Source organism: Peromyscus leucopus, chromosome 11, assembly GCF_004664715.2.
Source record: "Peromyscus leucopus breed LL Stock chromosome 11, UCI_PerLeu_2.1, whole genome shotgun sequence".
Classification (NCBI taxonomy): Eukaryota; Metazoa; Chordata; class Mammalia; order Rodentia; family Cricetidae; genus Peromyscus; species Peromyscus leucopus.
The window spans coordinates 8,300,818-8,318,490 of record NC_051072.1 but is presented as its reverse complement, the minus strand read 5'-3'; the positions used below and the strand labels follow the sequence as shown (position 1 = coordinate 8,318,490).

The 17,673-nt window shown below is 48.7% G+C and overlaps 1 protein-coding gene across 1 annotated transcript in view; it reads left to right on the top strand.

Moving 5' to 3' along the window:
• The first annotated feature begins 1,811 nt into the window (after nucleotides 1–1,811).
• Myo10 (myosin X) overlaps nucleotides 1,812–17,673 on the top strand; it is a 213,467-nt gene continuing 197,605 nt past the window's right edge. Inside the window, exon 1 of the mRNA XM_028868176.2 lies at nucleotides 1,812–2,265. Within this exon, the coding sequence (XP_028724009.1) occupies nucleotides 2,245–2,265 (21 nt within the window). The 5' untranslated portion in view covers nucleotides 1,812–2,244. The remainder of the gene's footprint in view (nucleotides 2,266–17,673) is intronic.

Sequence of the window (17,673 nt, the reverse complement as noted above, 5' to 3'; positions counted from 1 at the left end):
GCTTGGATGGTGACATCTGAAAGGCCAGGGCCAAGGTTGCCCAACAAGTCTGGAGCAGGACTGACGCTGGGAACCAAGCCACACCCACACACTCCAACAAGCTCCCTAAATCATTTCTCTTGCAGAGATGTGTGCAGATTAATGCCTTAATAGCTTAATTATTCAGCTACACTTTCTGAACGCAGTTGGCGGCGAGACTCCTTTGACCAAGCACTTTGGTTGCTGCTGAGAATTGTTGATAATTTATCCTGGCTTGATCTTAGCTTTCCTTCATCCTCGTGTAAACCTGTGGAAGAAACCAATCACACAGCCCAGTATATGTATCATTAATTAGTTTATACCTCGACTGGTCCAAGTAGTGAGATGGGAGTAAGGATACTAACGCTAGTGAGCTGCTTTGGGTTACAAAGATGCTTCGATTTCCAAATGAGGAGTACAAGATGGTTCATTTCTTCAAGCATTTCATTCAGTCTTTGAGCACAATACTCTCTCCAAAAGTTTCCACTCTCCCCCAATTGCAGGTGGAGAGGACACCAAGAAAAAGTCCTAATGAGACTGGTCTTCTATCATCTGGAATAAACCTAAGAAGTGGGTACCTAACCAGGTGGGGTGCAGCTTGGGATGAAGAGGGCTGTCATTTCGCAGAAAGACTCCCCTGGAAGGAGTCTACTCTAGCTGCTAGTAGTTGGTGAATCCCTAGAATTTCTCAAACCAATTCATTGTTTGTTACCAGCCCGCTGCAGGGCCAGCTGTGGCTCCTGAGTCTGGCAACACCCAGCGAGTCAGTTCAAAGGGTTCAGGGTTCCGGTGCTTGGATGGCCTGGCCTTGCTAAACTGCTACAGAAGGAAACTCCCTCAGAGCTGTTGGGAGTTCTTTCCGCCAAGCAAGCACCACCTTTGAAGGGCCATCTGGATTCTTGCTAGGAAACAGATTCTTAGGAACCCCAGTCTGTGCTACAGATCCCCAGATTCCTGGCCATACTAAAGCTGGAGGAATTGCCTCGGTGGGAACCAGGACTGACACCCGGTAGAAGAGAGCATTCATCCCTCTCCCCTCCATCTGTTCTGTTTTCTTTACGTCCAAGGTTAGGTTTTTAAGGTGCTATAGGACACGTTCCCTTCCAGGGTACAAAACATTTCCCTGCCAAAAATTTATTTTAACCCGACTTGGAGCAGAGAAACTCGACACGGAAAGGCAGCTTCCAGAAGTTCGATTTCTCTCTGTTTTCCGCTTTCTGGCCAGGGATCGCTCACCGGCAAAGCCGAATTGATGAGACCCGCGTGGAGCAGGTTTCTGGAGCGGCTAACATTCACCGCCCTGGGGCCCCTCTCCCATCCCCCGTAACTATCTAGTCTTTATGGCCAGAGGGAAGAGTCAAATCCTCTAATGGCGCCTAGACAGGTGGCGAGAAGACCCAGGAGGAGCGCACGGCTGCCAAGGATTCTGCTGCCAAGGATTCCGAGCAAGTCTCAGTGGTAGCCAGGGACGGGCGAGCTGGCCCGGCACAAGGAAAGCGGAGGGCGGGGCTCCCGGGGGCGTGGCCCAGTATCCGGCAGGCGTGGTCTGGGTGGTAGTTGGGAGAGGGCAAGGCGTGTGGGAAGCCCGAGCCGGCTGTGGGCGGGGCTACACATGGGCGTGGTCAGAGCCCCGAGTAGAGGCGGGGTCTGGATGTAGTTGAGAGCGGGCCCTCAGTGCCGGCAGGTTGTCGGGGGCGGGGCGGGGCCGGTTCCAGAGTAGGCGTGGTCCTGTGTCGGGGGCGGGGCTTGCGGGCGGGGCGGGCGGAGCCCAGGGGAAAGCGAGACCCGGGAGCTAGCGCGAGCCGGCTGCGCCCGGGGCTGGAGTGCTCACCGTTGTTGGCGCGCTGGTGATCCGCAGTCCTCCGCTCGGGCCGTGCGCCCCCGGTGGAGCGCAGAGGGAGGCAGGCGCGTCGCCAGCCCCTTGCCGCCCTCCCCCAGCCCGGGAAGAATGTGCCAACAGCTGTTCTCCGCCCGCGAGCACTTCGCCCAGAAGTGAGGAACTTGGAGGAAGAAGAGACAAAGGCTGCGGTCGGGACGGAGGAGGTCCGAGACGCGGACAAAAGGTGCGGAGGGGCAGCAGCAGCGACCGGGGGATGGCAGCGCGGCGACTCCGCGGGCTGGAGTCGCCCCGAGGCGCGCCGTGACACACGCGTGGCTCCCCGGGACCTGCCGCTGCGCTGACTTCCGCGACTGGAGCCGCGCCGGGAAGGTGCGGGCGCCGGAACAATGGACAGCTTCTTCCCCGAGGTGAGTGGCGGAGAGGACCTGGCGGAGACCGGGACCCGGGCCGGCTCACCGCGCGCGCCCCGGCGCCTGCGCGTCCCGGGAGGGGAAACTTTTGTGGGAGTCTCCTGAAACCCCACTCCCTCCGCCGGCCCCGAGTCTCGGATGAGTAAGCCCAGGCAGGTTTGGGTTTGTCCTGCTCTCGCATGTCCCCGGGCGTGGGTGGCTAGCTGACACTCCGCGCCAGGTGAGTCCCCGGGCGCCGGGCGGGGGAGAGCTGCGGCCCGGGCGGCCCGGGTGCAGGAAACGCGGGTAAAAGGCACAGCCGGGACGCGCCTTTCTCCAAGAAAGGTCTGGTACTTCCTTTGCCGAACGTGCGGGCTTCCTGTGCAGGGGGCAGTGGCTTCCAGAGGAGCGGGCTAACGAAGTGTGAGCCGGGCCAGCAGAGCCCAAGCAATCACTGCTTGCCGATCCCCTTTGGGCCTTCAAGTCTGGGGTCGGTGCTCTACTACCGGCGCTCGGATAGAGCACGAGACCGAAAGATCCCGTATTTAATGCCATTCTTTGGCCGATCTTGAATTCAAGTTTAAATGTAATTCGTTTAAGGCAAACAAAGGTTATTTTAGAAGATGAAACCGATGCCCGTTTTAGGGTCTTTGAGGGCGGGACACCACAGATACTTGAGACGCGACTTGAAAGTTCCCTCTTCCCCTGGGATGGAGAGCCGCTCTGGTTTCTTGGCACCGATTCCTTTCTTGGTTGTGTTTATTTAATAAATTCTGTTTAAGTTTAGAGGTTTGAAGTGGCTCAGAGTAAACTTAGCTGACTTGAGGGAGGGAGACTGATGTGATTTTTTTTTTTTTTTGCTGAAAGCCAGGGCGATGTCTTGTGAATCCGGGACAGGTTTGGAATCTTCCAACAAATCAGAGTGGTGAGAGTTTGCCTCCGCATTAGCTAACTTGCTTTATCAGACTTAATTGACTATAGTGTTTCAAGGTCTGACGTTCACTTACTGTATTCTCAGACAGCCACTTCTAATGGCCACAGTGATGTATTGTGTAATGGTCGAATTGACTTTTTCCAAAGTGGTTGCCTCTGTCACCCTGAAAAGGCAGCCTGGAAAGAAATTAATCATCCATTACTTAGGAAGAAGAGAAATATGTAGAAAATTGTGACCCCCTTCGCGTTTCCTAATTCATGGGCTTTTGTTCCCTGCCTGTAGGGAGTCACTGGAACTTTTGAGGAGTTATTCTACAGCAGTAAATGACCGCTAGACTGTTTTTTTTTGTTTGTTTGTTTCTTTGTTTTGTTTTGTTTTTATCTATAAGAAAACTGAGGTTCTGTATCTAGGGCAAATAGTTCTTAACTTGGTGGTCTTTTGGAAAATTTGTAGGTAGTTGTTGAGGGATGACAAGCCTCCCTAAGCCTCAGGACCTCCGGAGTTCAAGGTCTCCCCTTGGGTAGAATTCTGCCCTCTAGTGCAAGTGCTGGAAACTTCATGATAACATGTCAGCAGTTCCTGCATCCCGGCTTCTAAGTTAGGGAACTTTGAAAGAACTCCAGGAACTCCTTTTTTTACCTTGGTTCTTTGTGGGGAGATCTCCATGACTCGGAATGATCTCGGAATAACGTTGAAGTTGTTTTCTTAGCAGTTACCTATTTCATTTTTCCTATTTCTAGTGAAGATTCTTAACCCAAAGATTAGTAAGTCAAGAATGTATTAGGGGATCCACAGCCCTGTCTCTTTCCTGCTGGTGAATGGTATTTTCTGGGAGTTAATTTTTTTTTTTTATTTGCTGGTGTGTTTATGTTATCCTGGTGATTTCTAGTCAGGCTTCAGCGTTCTGCCCCCCACATAAAGCAGCAGGGCAGCGAAAAAGCTTAAACAGTGGTGTAGCGATTGGAGACACACTCCTAACACAGACTCATTTGCTTTTAATGTCTTAGGACATCGTTTTGTTAACTGTTCTGTGAAGGTGTTCCCTTATCTTGTCAGACTAGAAAGTACAGAAATGATATAGTGTCCAAGGGCAGCCAGCTCCTGGGGTGTGTCCTCCTCACTGAGTAGTGTTCTGTTCTTTGCTGACTTTTCTCTGTGATTTAGAGACAAGGACTTGTTGCTTGTTAGCCAACAATTTGAAGCTCATGCTAACAACTGAGACATAAATAAACTGTAGGAGGCAGATAGTAAGGAGGCAGGCAGCGGGACTAGGTCTTTGCACATTGGGTACCCTTGACCTTGTGGGCCAGGCACTTCTTTGATGGAGGGGCTGTCCGAGCCCATAACAGAGAACAGCAGCATCTCTGGCCGGCACTCCCTCAATGCTTGTAGCCTTCCTCTCAGCTTGTGATACCCCAGAATGTATGCAGCTGTTCCTGAGGGCACTCCGGCCACAAAGCTACAGCCGCCCTGAGTGAAGCAGTTGCCTCCCGGTCCTAATTCCTGTGTGAGCTGCTTGTCTGCACTTGCCTGGTTTAACTGGGATCAAGCATCCAGCTAGGGGCCAGTGGCCAGGGGAGCTCGCGAGGCTTGTGCCAATCAGCTGACACTGCCACCTTCAAACTTCGCTCCGGGATTGGTGAGAGGGAGCGTGCCAAACTCCCCAGTCAAGTTCCAGCTTCTTCATGGCCTCCATTAAGTTTTTATGGCTCCTCTCGAGTTAATGGTGTGGGCTCACGCATAGGGAAGCTTGTTTTCTCAGCATTTCTTGCGAAGTTCTTAAAAAGCTGAGTTCGGGCGGAAACTAAGTTTTAGGTATGTCTGTAACCAGAAGCAATTAGGTACAATAAAATACACACACACACACACACACACACACACACACACACACACACACACCAGTAAATAGCAAAGGTTCAGCTGCAAAGTGACGAGACTTGTGCAAACATTTTGAGGTTTTCTGTGGGTTCTGTGCTCCTGGCCCCGGAACCGAGAGGGCTCTGCATGGACTCCAGCGGGACATCAGCCCTTTCCAAAAGTGCTGACCTCTGCTTCTTAGTTCAGGCATAGGTGTGGCATAGTGAGAGAACAAATACAAGACCTTGTGTGGATTAACAGCCAGACATAAATGGACACATTGATTTTTTTCATAACAAATATGTGGAAGTTGCATATACATAAATATAAATATAGGAAGCAGGTATTAATGTTTCAAGAGACAGCCTGTTAATGAAAATATGCTATTTATAGTCTGGTTCAATGTCTTAGAAGAAGTCTAGCCCCAGTGATGTTCAGACGACTAGAGGTGTAGTTTAGTGGTAAAGGTACTGAGTTTGAGGCTCAACACACTACACACACACACACACCACACAACACATATACCACACTACACACACACACACACCACACACACAGCACATACACACATATACCACACTACACACACACAGCACACACACACCACACACACAGCACATACGCACATATACCACACTACACACACACAGCCCACACATACACACACACACAGCATATACATATACCATACACACACAGCACACACATAAACCTCACACCCATATCACACACATACACACACACACACCATACACACACATGCACACACACTCCTGCTTAACTTGGGAAGGCACCATGGTTTCAGTTGTTAACTGAAGTTATTCAGAAGACATTTTAAGCTAGAAATAGACGTCCCCCCAGCTTCTTTCTTCCTCCCTCTGACTAGGGCAGTCTTTGTGTGTATGTGAGGGAGCTGGTGACATTTCCTGCTACAAGGAAGTGGACACCCTGGTATTTTCTGCCATCTGCTCCACACCTCATCAGTTCCTAATGAGTGCAGTGAGAGGTGCTGAGGACCTCTGTCCCACCACATCTTGAGGGCTCCGACATCTTTGGATGGCATTGGCTGGGTCCCCTGGACTTGTTTTACAGCGAGCTTCTCGTCTCTGGCCGTGTCTCCATAGTCCAGAAGAATTTCTATTGTCGTCTCTCCCACCCCACATCCGGGACAGCAAAGCTGTAGGAACAGCTGCAAGCGGACAGTTGTTGTAGCCCAGAGTACTGAGCTTCTGTCCAGGGGAGGCCAGGAAAGCCTGCCTCCCCCACGTCACGCGGCCTGATGTTCTAGCTGTCTCAAAACCAGGCAGAAGCTGGTCTGCGCCGGGTCTTCCGTGTTTAACCAGAGTGGTGCAGAGACAAGGCGGTGTTTGCTTTTCCAGCTCTGACCTCGTTAAGTGCTTCACCCGTGAGCAGGCGAACCTTGAACATGCTCCTCTGCTCTTGTGACTAGTAAGGTTCTTGTACCCTTTTTAACGAGTTTCAAAATTTTGGCTCCGGAGTGACTGATAACATATTTTTATGTTACAAGTTTGCAGGGGACTTCGAAGAGCAAGCCTCCAGTGAAGCCTGTGTGAGGCCTGGTACGGTTTCCCCTAGCCATGCCAGGGCCATGTAGAGGCGAATGAAAGCTTTGCATTCCTAGTATCCATCCAGCCTGCACCATCCACAGGATCAAAGCACTTGTGAGGTCCCTGTGGTTAGTAAGGCTTCCCGGGCTTTGACTGGTAGTAAGTGGGCGTCCTAGTGTCCGTCTGTCTTGCTTCATCGTTGGGCAAATGTGGGGTCAGATTTATAAAGCCCTACACGTGGTAGGTGGTGGATGTTAAAAGGTCAGTGTTCAGAGCTACACTTAGAAGTCAAAAACAAGGCTGAGGATGTAGCTCAGTTGGTAGAGTCCTTGCCTGACTTAGGTCCCCGGGACACTCAAAACAGGAAGTAGTGGCTTGTGCCTGCAGTCCACTCAGGAGGTGCGGACAGCAAAGTTAGAAGCCTAAGGTCATCCTCAACTTCACAGGTTTGAGGCCAGCCTGATGTGTGTGGAGGAGGAAGAGGAGGAGGAGGAGGAGGAGGAAGTGGCCCCTGGTGGTGAATAAATCCAGGTACACGTAGGTGGTTTTAAGGAAGGTCTGAGAGATGTGACCCAGATGGTTTTCTGGTCTGGTTGCATTGATTTGATTTGATCTCCCCTCCCCCGTCCCTTTAAACCTGATTACTTCTTGGAAATTCTGCACTTCCAGAATTCCATCTAGATGATAGCCTGTTCTTATAGCCCTTTTAGGGTGAGGCACAATTCTGCAGCTGGTGGTCAAGCTTTCTAATCTTGTGACCCTCTTCCAGATTTCTACCACATTGAGTTCTAACCTTCTGCTTGCTGCCCTGCATGCAACCCTGCTGCTCTTAGCTTGCCCCCCTGCATGCAACCCTGCGGCTCTTAGTTCTCTGCTGTTTGTGTGCAAATCGGGTGGCTGTCCTGCCTGCCCACTCCAGCAGGTCACCATCAAGCCAGCTTCCCACTCTCTCCCCTGGGCCTCTTTTCTCTCCTCTTGGTCTTTGGAGGAATTTGTTAACTGGTGGCTTTGTATGCTTTACATGACCTCCCCCTTCTCAAACGAGTGAACTGAACCTCGAGAGGTTAGATGTCTTACATAAAAATAAACTCTGCTGCCTCATGTACCTAGAAAAGAAAGTCCTCAAGGGTGGGGGTTGACCTTTGAGTAGCAGGTAGTGTCATCCTAAAGGCAGATTAAAAAATAAATAATTTTTTTTGTTTGTTTTAGGACAAAGGGAGAGATGAGGGGAGATGTTTCTAACATGTTAGTTTGTTGAAGATAATACTGAAGGCGGGTACTGTTTGTTCCAGACTTGCTGTGTGCCAGGCATGTTGTTGAGCTGTTAACATTTGCATGTTCATTTAATTCATATAACCCCGTGACCCTGACTCATTAATAGTGTGCACTCCATGGATGAAGAAAGTGAGGCAAAGAGAGAGGATAATTAACTGATTAACTGGCCTCGTGTCACACAGCTAGAAAGTGGACACAGTACGGTATTAATCCAGAGACACAGAAAGCCACGCATCAGTCTTTTCTGTCCCTTGGTCCCCTTTGTTTTAAGCTTGCTTTTTATCTTCTCGGCTGTCACTAAGTCATTTCTGAGTTGGGTAACAAGTGGTTCTCACCCTGGAAACATCCAAGACTCCATGGAGAATGTTAACCAGCATTTCAGCATGCCAATGTTTTTTATTTGCCTTGCTTTTTACATAGGGAAGACCAGTGCTTCTGTGTCCTTTAAGAGGCAGTTTCTGAAGGTGCTCATCCCAGCCTCAGGAGAGGTACAAGGTCATGTTAGGCACTGGGTACCTAGGCATCCCAGAAGTGTCTGGTCTATTAAAAATAAGGCAAGGTCGTTTGTTTCATGGTTTCTTACAGTTGCTGGAGTGACCATTGAAATGGTCTGATGGCATTTTCCCTCTTGAAAAACGATGCTGACCACAGTTCTGGTGTTTGTTCACAGAAGCTCTCTTTCCCTGGGTAGCTTGGCCCACTGCAGAGCTATCAGCTGGGAGGTTTCTCAGAGTACTCCATGGATTAAAAACAACACGCTTCTTGCTAAGAGCCGTTTTGAAAATGTGTCCCACGGGCCTCCAGTAAGAAACATGAATCTCCTATTCAACACTGGCTTCTCATGTCACATGACACCATACCACCTAACCTGAGAGTTCCAGGGAAGGTGCTGGAGTGTTCTGGTTGCAGAGGCCATGGGTCTGTGGAGATATATGTGGAGGAAAGGACTAACTTGCAATCTCTGCCTCAGTATATGCTTTTTAAAAAAATATTTTTATGTGTATAGGTGTTTTGCCTGCGTGCATGTCTGGGCACAGCATGTGTGCAGTACTCCCAGAGGCCAGAAGAGGACAATGGATCCCCCTGGAAGTGGAGTTACAGGCTTACAATTGTAAACCACCACGTGGGTACTGGCAACAGAACCCCGAGTCCTCAGGAAGAGCAGCAATACTCTTAACTGCTCAGCCTTCTCTCCAGCATGTGTCCACTCATCCCTCTTGGAGGTAGCTTCTTGGGTAGTCCCTACTGACTAGCTTGTCCCTGCTCGGCTAGCCTTGATATTAGCTGAGCATAGCCTTGAACTTCTGACCCTCTTGCCTCTAACTCCTCAACGCTAGGGTCACAGGTATGTAGTCATCACGTCACCACATCCAGTTTATGAAGGACTGGGGGTCTAGCTCCGTGCTTCCTGCATGTCAGGCCAGCACTCTATCTACCAAGTGAGCTGCGTCCGCAGCACCAGAAAGTTCTTTTATGAGTGTCAGTCTGGAGGAGGCTTGCTTTGCTGGGCCAGGCCATTATTCGTTACTGATGCCATCACAGAATTCACACCACAGTTCTTAGATTAAAAAGTGAATGGACTTGTGAGTGATAGATCAACTGATTGTATGGGGGGGGGAGGCTTCAAAATTTTTTAATTTAATTATATATGTCCTAACCAGTATTGCCATATTGTGAATTTTCACCACTTCTTAAAGCAAGCCCCTTTGTGCCCCCAGCCCTGCCCCTGCTCCCCTGAGAGAGAACCCAGGGCCTGTTGCTTACTAGGCAAACGCTCCACCACGGAGCTGTGTGCTCCAGCCCAGAGCAAGGATTTCTTATGTTGTTTCCATGCTTTTCAGTGCTGTAGAGAAAACTGAAGACAGGATGTAATCAGAAGAAAAGTCTGTCTGGAGACGAGATCATGACTTGATGTGCACAGCCAAGATAGTAGTATAGATAAGATTATGTTTGGAAGATTACACTTTCGAGAGTCCTCTCCTGTCTAGCCATATAAATTTAAAATTTTTTTAAAGATTTTTTTATTTTTATGACATTTAAAATGTTTCTTACTAGTTCCAAATTGATGATCTTCACCTCCCCTCCCTCAACTCTTCCTTAATTCACTCCCCACTTCCCTACGCACCCAACTTTGTGTCTTTTGTTGTTGTTGTTGTTGTTTTAATCTTTCAAGATCAATTTTGTGCTGCCCAGATACTCTTGGCTATGGTCTTCTGCTGGAGGGCGGTTGATTTTTCCAGGGTCGATTTTCTTTGAGAAAACTGTCTCTCGCTTTCCCAGAAGCTAACAGTTGTCAATAGCCCCTCGTCCAGGGGTGGGCTTGTGTGCCCATCCCCCCCCCCCCCCACGCTGGGATTTGGTCTGGCTTGGGCTTGCGCAAGTGTCGAGCATTGCTATTGGAACTGCTGTGAGCTCTTCTGTGCAGCTGCCCCCGCGTGTCCAGAAGATAATGTTTTCTTGTAGTCATCCACTGCCTCGGGCTACTACCCTCTTCCCCGCCCCCCCCCCCTTGCACTGAACCCTGAGCCTCGGGAGTCAGGTGCAGTCTATATGTTCCCTTTAGGGCATCTTGGCCAGTAGTGGGCCTCGCCCGGTGTTAATCACCATCTACTGTACATAGAAGCTTGTTATTAGATGAGTGTTGAGAGACGCATTGATCTGTGGGCATAATGATAAGTCATTAGGAGTCAGTTTAATACCATGTCCAGTGAGTAGCATCATAGTAGTAGGTTCTACCCTAGGGCCTAGGGCCTGTCTAGTCATAGCCTCTTAGCCTGTTAATGGGGCTAGGGATGGGTTTCATCCTGTGGAGTGGGACTCAGATACAATTAGAAAGCGCTTGGTAGGGCTGGAGGGATGGCTCAGTGGTTAAGATCACTGGCTGCTCTTACAGAGGACGAGGGTTTAATTCCCAGCACCCACATGGCAGCTCACAACCATCTGTAAGTCTAATTTTAGGCAACCCAGTGTCATCTTCTGGCCCCAGTGGGCACTGCACACACGTGGTACACATATATACATACAGGCAGATGAAACACCTGTGCACGTAAAATAAGACTTCATAAAAAGAGAAAGTGGTTGGTTATTCTCGTGCTGTTCGTGCCATCATTACACTGGTGGGCAGGTGTTTCCAGGCCAGGCACGGTTGTGGTTTGAAGGGTTCATCGCTGTATGTGATTGGTGAATACTTTCCTTCTCCAGGAACCTGCCTAACACTTTCCAGTACTATGAAAGCTAGTCCGTAGGGAAAAGCTTCCAGGTCTTGTACCAGCTTGATTTTTGCCATAAAGCATGTGATGTCTTCAGCACATGGGGTCTTACCATCAAGTTCTGGAGAGCTGCCAAGAGCAATGGCGACAGCTGTAATGTTTGGGGGCCAATGGGAAAACTCACTGGCCATCAACGGCAGAAGGTGTAGCTTATATCTGACACTGGGATTTTTATCTGTTAGCCTCTGGGACAGTGGTTCTCAGACTTTCTAATGCTGCGGCCTTTTAATACAATTCCTTATGTTATGGGGACCCCCAACCATAAAATTATTTCATTACTACTTCATAACTGTAATTTTGCTACTGTTATAAATTGTAATGTAGCCGGGCAGTGGTGGCGCACGCCTTTAATCCCAGGACTCGGGAGGCAAAGCCAGGCAGATCTCTGTGAATTCAAGGCCAGCCTGGGCTACAGAGTGAGTTCCAGAAAAGGTGCAAAGCTACACAGAGAAACCCTGTCTCAAAGGGCCAAATAAATAAATTGTAATGTAGATATATGATATGCAGAAAAGCTGATACACGACCCCTGTGGAAAGGTCATGACCCACAGGTTGAGAACCATATTCTAATGTCTGGAGGGGCATAGGAGAACTCCATTTAAACTTTTTGTTTATGTATGTAAAGCTTCTAAAGTAGCAGCTTTCCATATATAATTTTCAAAAGGTCTTTGGTGTTATTTATCTCGTCCTCTCCTCCCTGCTCCACCCTGTCTTCCACTTTCCCACCCCAATTGAACCTTCCTCTTCTATTATTACCTGTTAATCCTTTATGACAGTGCATTCTATCTCTGATGTTGTTTTTATTTGTTTGTTTGTTTGTTTCTCTGTATAGCCCTTGGCTGTCTTGGAACTCACTCTGTAGACCAGGCTGGCCTCATATCCTCTGCCTCCTGCGTGCTGGGATTAAAGGCATGCGCCACCACCACCCAGCTGTTTTTATTTTTATGAACAGTGTGTGTCTACATATGTGGATGCACACAGAGGCCAGAAGACGGTGCTGGGTCCCCTGGAGCTGGAATTATAATCAGTTGTGAGCTACTTGACGTGGGTGCTGGGAGCCAAACTCTGGAAGGGCAGCAGTCGCTCTAAACTGCTCTGCGGTCTCTCAGCCTCCTAAAACATTTTATTTATTTGAGTGTGTGCGTGTGCGTGTGCGTGTGCGTGTGCGTGTGCGTGTGCGTGTGTGTGTGTGTGTGTGTGTGTGTGTGTGTGTGTGGGAGAGAGAGAGAGAAAGAGAGAGAGAGAGAGAGAGCGCTGATGTACCAGAGCACATGTGTAGAGGTCAGGACAGCTTATGGAAGTTGATTCTCTCTTTCTCCCATGTGGGTCCCAAGGATTGAACTCAGGTGGACATGCTTGTCTGCAGGTACCTTTATGCACCAAATCATCTTGTAGGCCCATGCAAATGTTTTTTGAGACAGGGTTTCCCTGTGTAGCTTTGCGCCTTTCCTAGAACTCACTTGGTAGCCCAGGCTGGCCTCGAACTCACAGAGATCCGCCTGACTCTGCCTCCCGAGTGCTGGGATTAAAGGCGTGCGCCACCACCGCCCGGCCTTTGTTCTGATTTTTAAGGTATGTAAACACAAAAACAACCCCCCCCCAAAAAAAAAAACTTTTTTGTGCATTTCACCTGTAATTCCTTCTCCACAGAGGTAAAATTTTGTTTCTAATTATTAGAAAATGAAGCTTAAAATGGAATGAATGGCTAAATTCTCTTGTGAGTTTTTGGGAAGGTTTCATAATATTGTCAGGGACACTCCACTCGAAGTAACTGCCACCAGTGTAGATTTAAAGCTAATATTACGTTCTAGCAAAGACCAAGATTAGCATTTCTTTGATACTGTTGGTGTACTTGTCTGTTTTGACGATACATACAGCGCTCGGGAGTCCACAGCGCAGAGAGACCTTCCTAGGTATCAGGTCTAGCATAGTAGCACTGCCCATCCTTGTGGCGGGCACATCAATCCCATGGCCCTTGTCAGGATGTTGCTAGTTGTTGGCTGTCGTAACAGCACCGGAACCTTTTTTTGGGGTACCTGGCTCCTTACACGCTTGTCTGATTATTTCTCCAAGATGAAAATTTGCAGGCATGGGTGTGTGCGATCAAAGGGTTTACACAGGTTTGCTTGCACTCGCCGACTGCATCAGCTTAATGAAAAGTGTCAGTTCACCTGGTGGGAGGCACAGATGAACCACTGGCCTGATGTATTTATGAGCCGCGGGCTTTTGTAGCTCCTCATCAGAACCGATGAAATGCACAGGCAGTGTGGTGGGGGAAGTTAACACAGCATCCTGGATTTATGCTTCCCCATCTGGCTCCTTAGTTTTCCTCGATAGATCACCAGCAAGGCTGAGGATTGACACACCCTCCTCCCTATCTGGGCGTGGTTACTAGTGTTTATTTGAGGTCAAAGTTTCACAGGAACCAAGATATATATTTTCTGGGTATTTGTTTGAAGAATTACTTCTGTGGCCTTCTTTTAATTTTCTTTCCTTTGCCTTGTTCTATCTTTGGAGATAACCATAGGCAAGAGTTGTTCTGTGATTGCTGTTTTAATCTGGGGACTTAATGAACACACAGTAGGGGTGTGTGTGTGTGTGTGTGTGTGTGTGTGTGTGTGTGTGTGTGTGTGTGTATGTGTGTGTGTGTGTTGGGAGATCTAGGTGTGATTAAGCTCATTATTTATTAACTCAGAAAGTCTTTCCACAGACTCTGAAATCAAAGTGTTAAGACTTCCTACATCCCTAACAGAACCGCCATTGTCCTTTCCTGCAGCTTGCCTCTTGTCTATTTCCACCCACACTTTGTCCTGCAGATGTGACCACCAGGGACTTGGCAGGGTGAAGGCGGAGGACACCGGTCCTTGTCCTCACCTTGAGACCGGCCCTCATTTTACTACTGCATAAGGGAGGCGATGCTCTTAAAACCCGATTGTACACATGGCGAGCTAACAATCCCCAGAAACCAAACCAGACCCAGGGGTTGGATTCGACAGCTCTTTTGTCTTTCCTTGGATTTACTGGTACAGGCCAGAGCTAAGGGCCGACAAGGGCCGACAAGGTCCATCAAGGTCATTGGCCCTCTAGTAGTTTCCAGTCTCTGATTTCTGGGTGTATTCAAGTGTACTGCTTTTCGGGTCTTTCCAACCCTGGCCCTGTTGACATTGCTGGGGGTGGGGGGGCTGTCCATGCATAGCAGGGTGACTGACCTCTCAGTCACTGGGTGTCAGTATCTCCAACTCCCGCGTTGTGACAACCCACGTGTCCGGATATCAACCGGTGTACCCTGGCATCAAGGGACCACACCCCTGTGCCCTTTCTGTTCTGTTAACCGCAGTGGTGTGCCTCCATCCCGCCCCAGCCCTTCTCTTTCCTAGAGGCTTCTCGTGGCCCTGGGTGATGTGGAACAACCACATCTCTGTCGGTGCTGCAGTTTTTTTTCTGTGTGGGCTCTGGATCCGCCCTCCACTGCCAGCATTTGTCCACATTTGCAGCCGTTACTTGACCGTTTGAATCATGTCTCAAACTCCTATACAGCTGGAACCCCTGCCTCGGGCTTCGTCTGGTCCTCCCACGGGTCCCTTCACCAAGTGCCCTTTTACTTACATCCTATCCCTCAAGCATTAGGGAAATCTTGCTTATGCTGAGTAATTAACTGACAGTTGTTCTCTGTGTGAAAAAAAAAAAAGGGGGGCCACATTTTCTCAAAAGTCCCAGGGTGAGTAGATAAGTTGCATCCCAGGTCCTGTCTTTGTGTGCTTTGGAGTTTTATTCTGGTTTCTTTAAAAAGTAATTAAATACAGGTTTAGACTCTGCCCAGCTGGCTAGGAGTGTGGCTCAGTGGTAAATTGCTTGCTTGGCTGTGTCAGGCTCTGGGTTCAGGCCGTTTTGCTACAAAACACTTTCTATAAAATGCCTCAGGGTACAGGAGGCCCTTCCTCTTTCCTGTCCATTTCCCTGGGGGTGACCTTTTACATAACAATAGTTCAGTATCAAAACTGTAGCTCAGCATCAAAATAGTAGTTCAGTATCAGAACTGACATTGGTGTAGGCTGGGGACACCCAACTCGGGTTTTCCTGGTCTCGTAGACTCAAACTCCTGTGTGCACACATTTCTGCATCCGCTCTCAGCTTTTTCCCAGCGTGTGGTGAGTGCCTCACCACCCAGAGTCACCATAGAAACTGTTGGACAGTCTCTCGGGGACTCCTTATCATCCCTTTCTCATTTCCCTCCATCAGCCCATCTTCCATTCTATAATTTTGTCACTCAGGATTGTGGCATAAATGAATCCAGACGGAACAGCACGTAACCTTTTTGTTGTTTGGTTTTGACACGAGAGTCCCTTGTAGCCCAGGCTGACACTGAACTCATTACCTTGCTGTGTAGCCAAGGATGACCTTGAACTCCCAATCTTTCTGCCTCCATCTCCAAAATGCTGGGATTTACTTGTGTTGTGTCCCTGACACCAGCTAGGACGTCATCACTCTGTGCCCTTTGACACCCTGTCATGGTAGGCGTCTGCAGTTTGTCTGGATCAGTGTTGAGTGTGCGCTGTGTCCAAGACGGCTCTGAGAGAATTACTGTCATATTACTGTATTCTTGTCCCCTGGCTGTTCAGAGAGCACATTGTCCCCACTCTACACCTAAGTAGGTATTCTTGTGAAAGAACTATTTGATTTCTGACTTTATTTTTTCAAATAACTTTTTAAAAAATTAGATTTATTTTAGCTTAAACAATTAGCCGTGGTGTGTAACGTGTGTATAATGTGCCATGGTGCCAATGTGGAGGTCAGAGGGCGTCTCTGTGGAGTCAGTTCTTGCCTCCTACCTTTATGTGGGCACGGAACCTGGGTCATCAGGCTTGTACAGCAAGCACTTGTACCCACAGAGCCCATCTCTCTGGGCTTCTCAAATACTTCGAAGTCGATTTTCCTCCTAGAATTCTTGGTCATTGTTTTACACTGTAGAAATTCCTAGTATGACTGAAAATGAATTGTATTTAGTGATTATTTTAGATAGTGATATGATAGCACTCATCTGTGTGTAAATTATTTCATATAGGGAGAGTTCTGATCTGTAACTATGGTTCTTACTAAGATCAAGACTGGATGTGCATTTCTGTGATGCTTACGAATACATTTCTACTTTATTTTGAACATTTGCCAAACTAAATACTCTAACACTATTTAACCTTAGAGATGTTAGACAGTGTGAGCATTGGAAGCAGATTCTGAGTCTCTCAAACAGCAACGTACGCTGTTGCCTGTGGAAAGCCTACTGATGATCTCGCCCCATGCCCCCGGTTGGCATCAGCACTACCACGTACCCTGCTGTATAATAACAACCAAGACACTTGTCGACTGTTGATACAGGCGTTAGTCCCAAACCACTTTTTATATGTTTTAAATTTTGAAATTCAAGTGTATCTGCCGTAACATAAATAAACACTAGACTGTATCACAAAGAAAGAAAGAAAGAAAGAAAGAAAGAAAGAAAGAAAGAAAGAAAGAAAGAAAGAAAGAAAGAAAGAAAGAGAGAGAGAAAGAAAGAAATTCCTAGTATGAGTCTCTTCGACTGAGACAGGTGTATCATGACATAGTGAATCTGTGTGGCCGGGCTGTTGGGATTGGGTTCATCTGTTGTCACCGTCACAGCCTCAGAACACCCTTGTTCAACACACAGTAGCCAGTGAAGCAAAGGGACGCTGCAGTTTGCCAGACACGAGACATCGCGGGACCCAGGACAAAGTGCATCAAGACGTTTCTGTCCCATCAGTGCCACAGGAAGATGGAGACAGAACGGGCTTTCTTTAAACCGGGGCTCCAAGGACATCCATACCTCCTTGGGGTCAGGCGTGGTCCCGGTGGCAGGGAGGGCATTGCCCTGGTGACATGGTATGGCAAGAAAAACTGGAGCGTGTGACTGACCGTCTCCACCCAAGGACTTGCCACTCTGTTGGGAGCAATGGCTTCTGGGATTGTGTGCTCCACTGGGAACCTAGTCAGTTTGGGGGTAAGGTGCTGTGTGAGGTGACTTCTGGACAAGGGCTCTGGGTTGCGCTTGTCCTGCGTCTTGCCCGTATAGGAGGAAGGGCTGATGAGGGAGCCCACTGTGGAAACTGGGGGAGCAGCGCCCCTAGGCATTTCTTACTGATTAGAGGCTTCTCCTTACTGCCTCTTCCTACCGCTTCTGGATCATGCTTCGAGAAGAGCTGTGTTTGGTGCAGAAGAAAAAAAACCAAAAACTTGAAAGAGAGACAATCACACAAGAGAATGTACTTTTCAGTGTCTCAGGGGAGGGCCACCTGATTCTCGGGACAGGGCTGTCCCTGGGTTGCTCAGTCCTGTCCTGGGACTCTGACCCGCTGGCATTCCTTCCTGCGTGTTCTCGAGTCAGCTTGCTGTGGCCGCCTCCATGGAGACCTTCCCCCCCCCCCCCAGCTTCTTGCTTCCTTCTCCTTGTAATTGCAATGTGCAGAGAGATTGGCCCCGAGCCCTGGGAACACCCTGGATTCTGTCCTCAC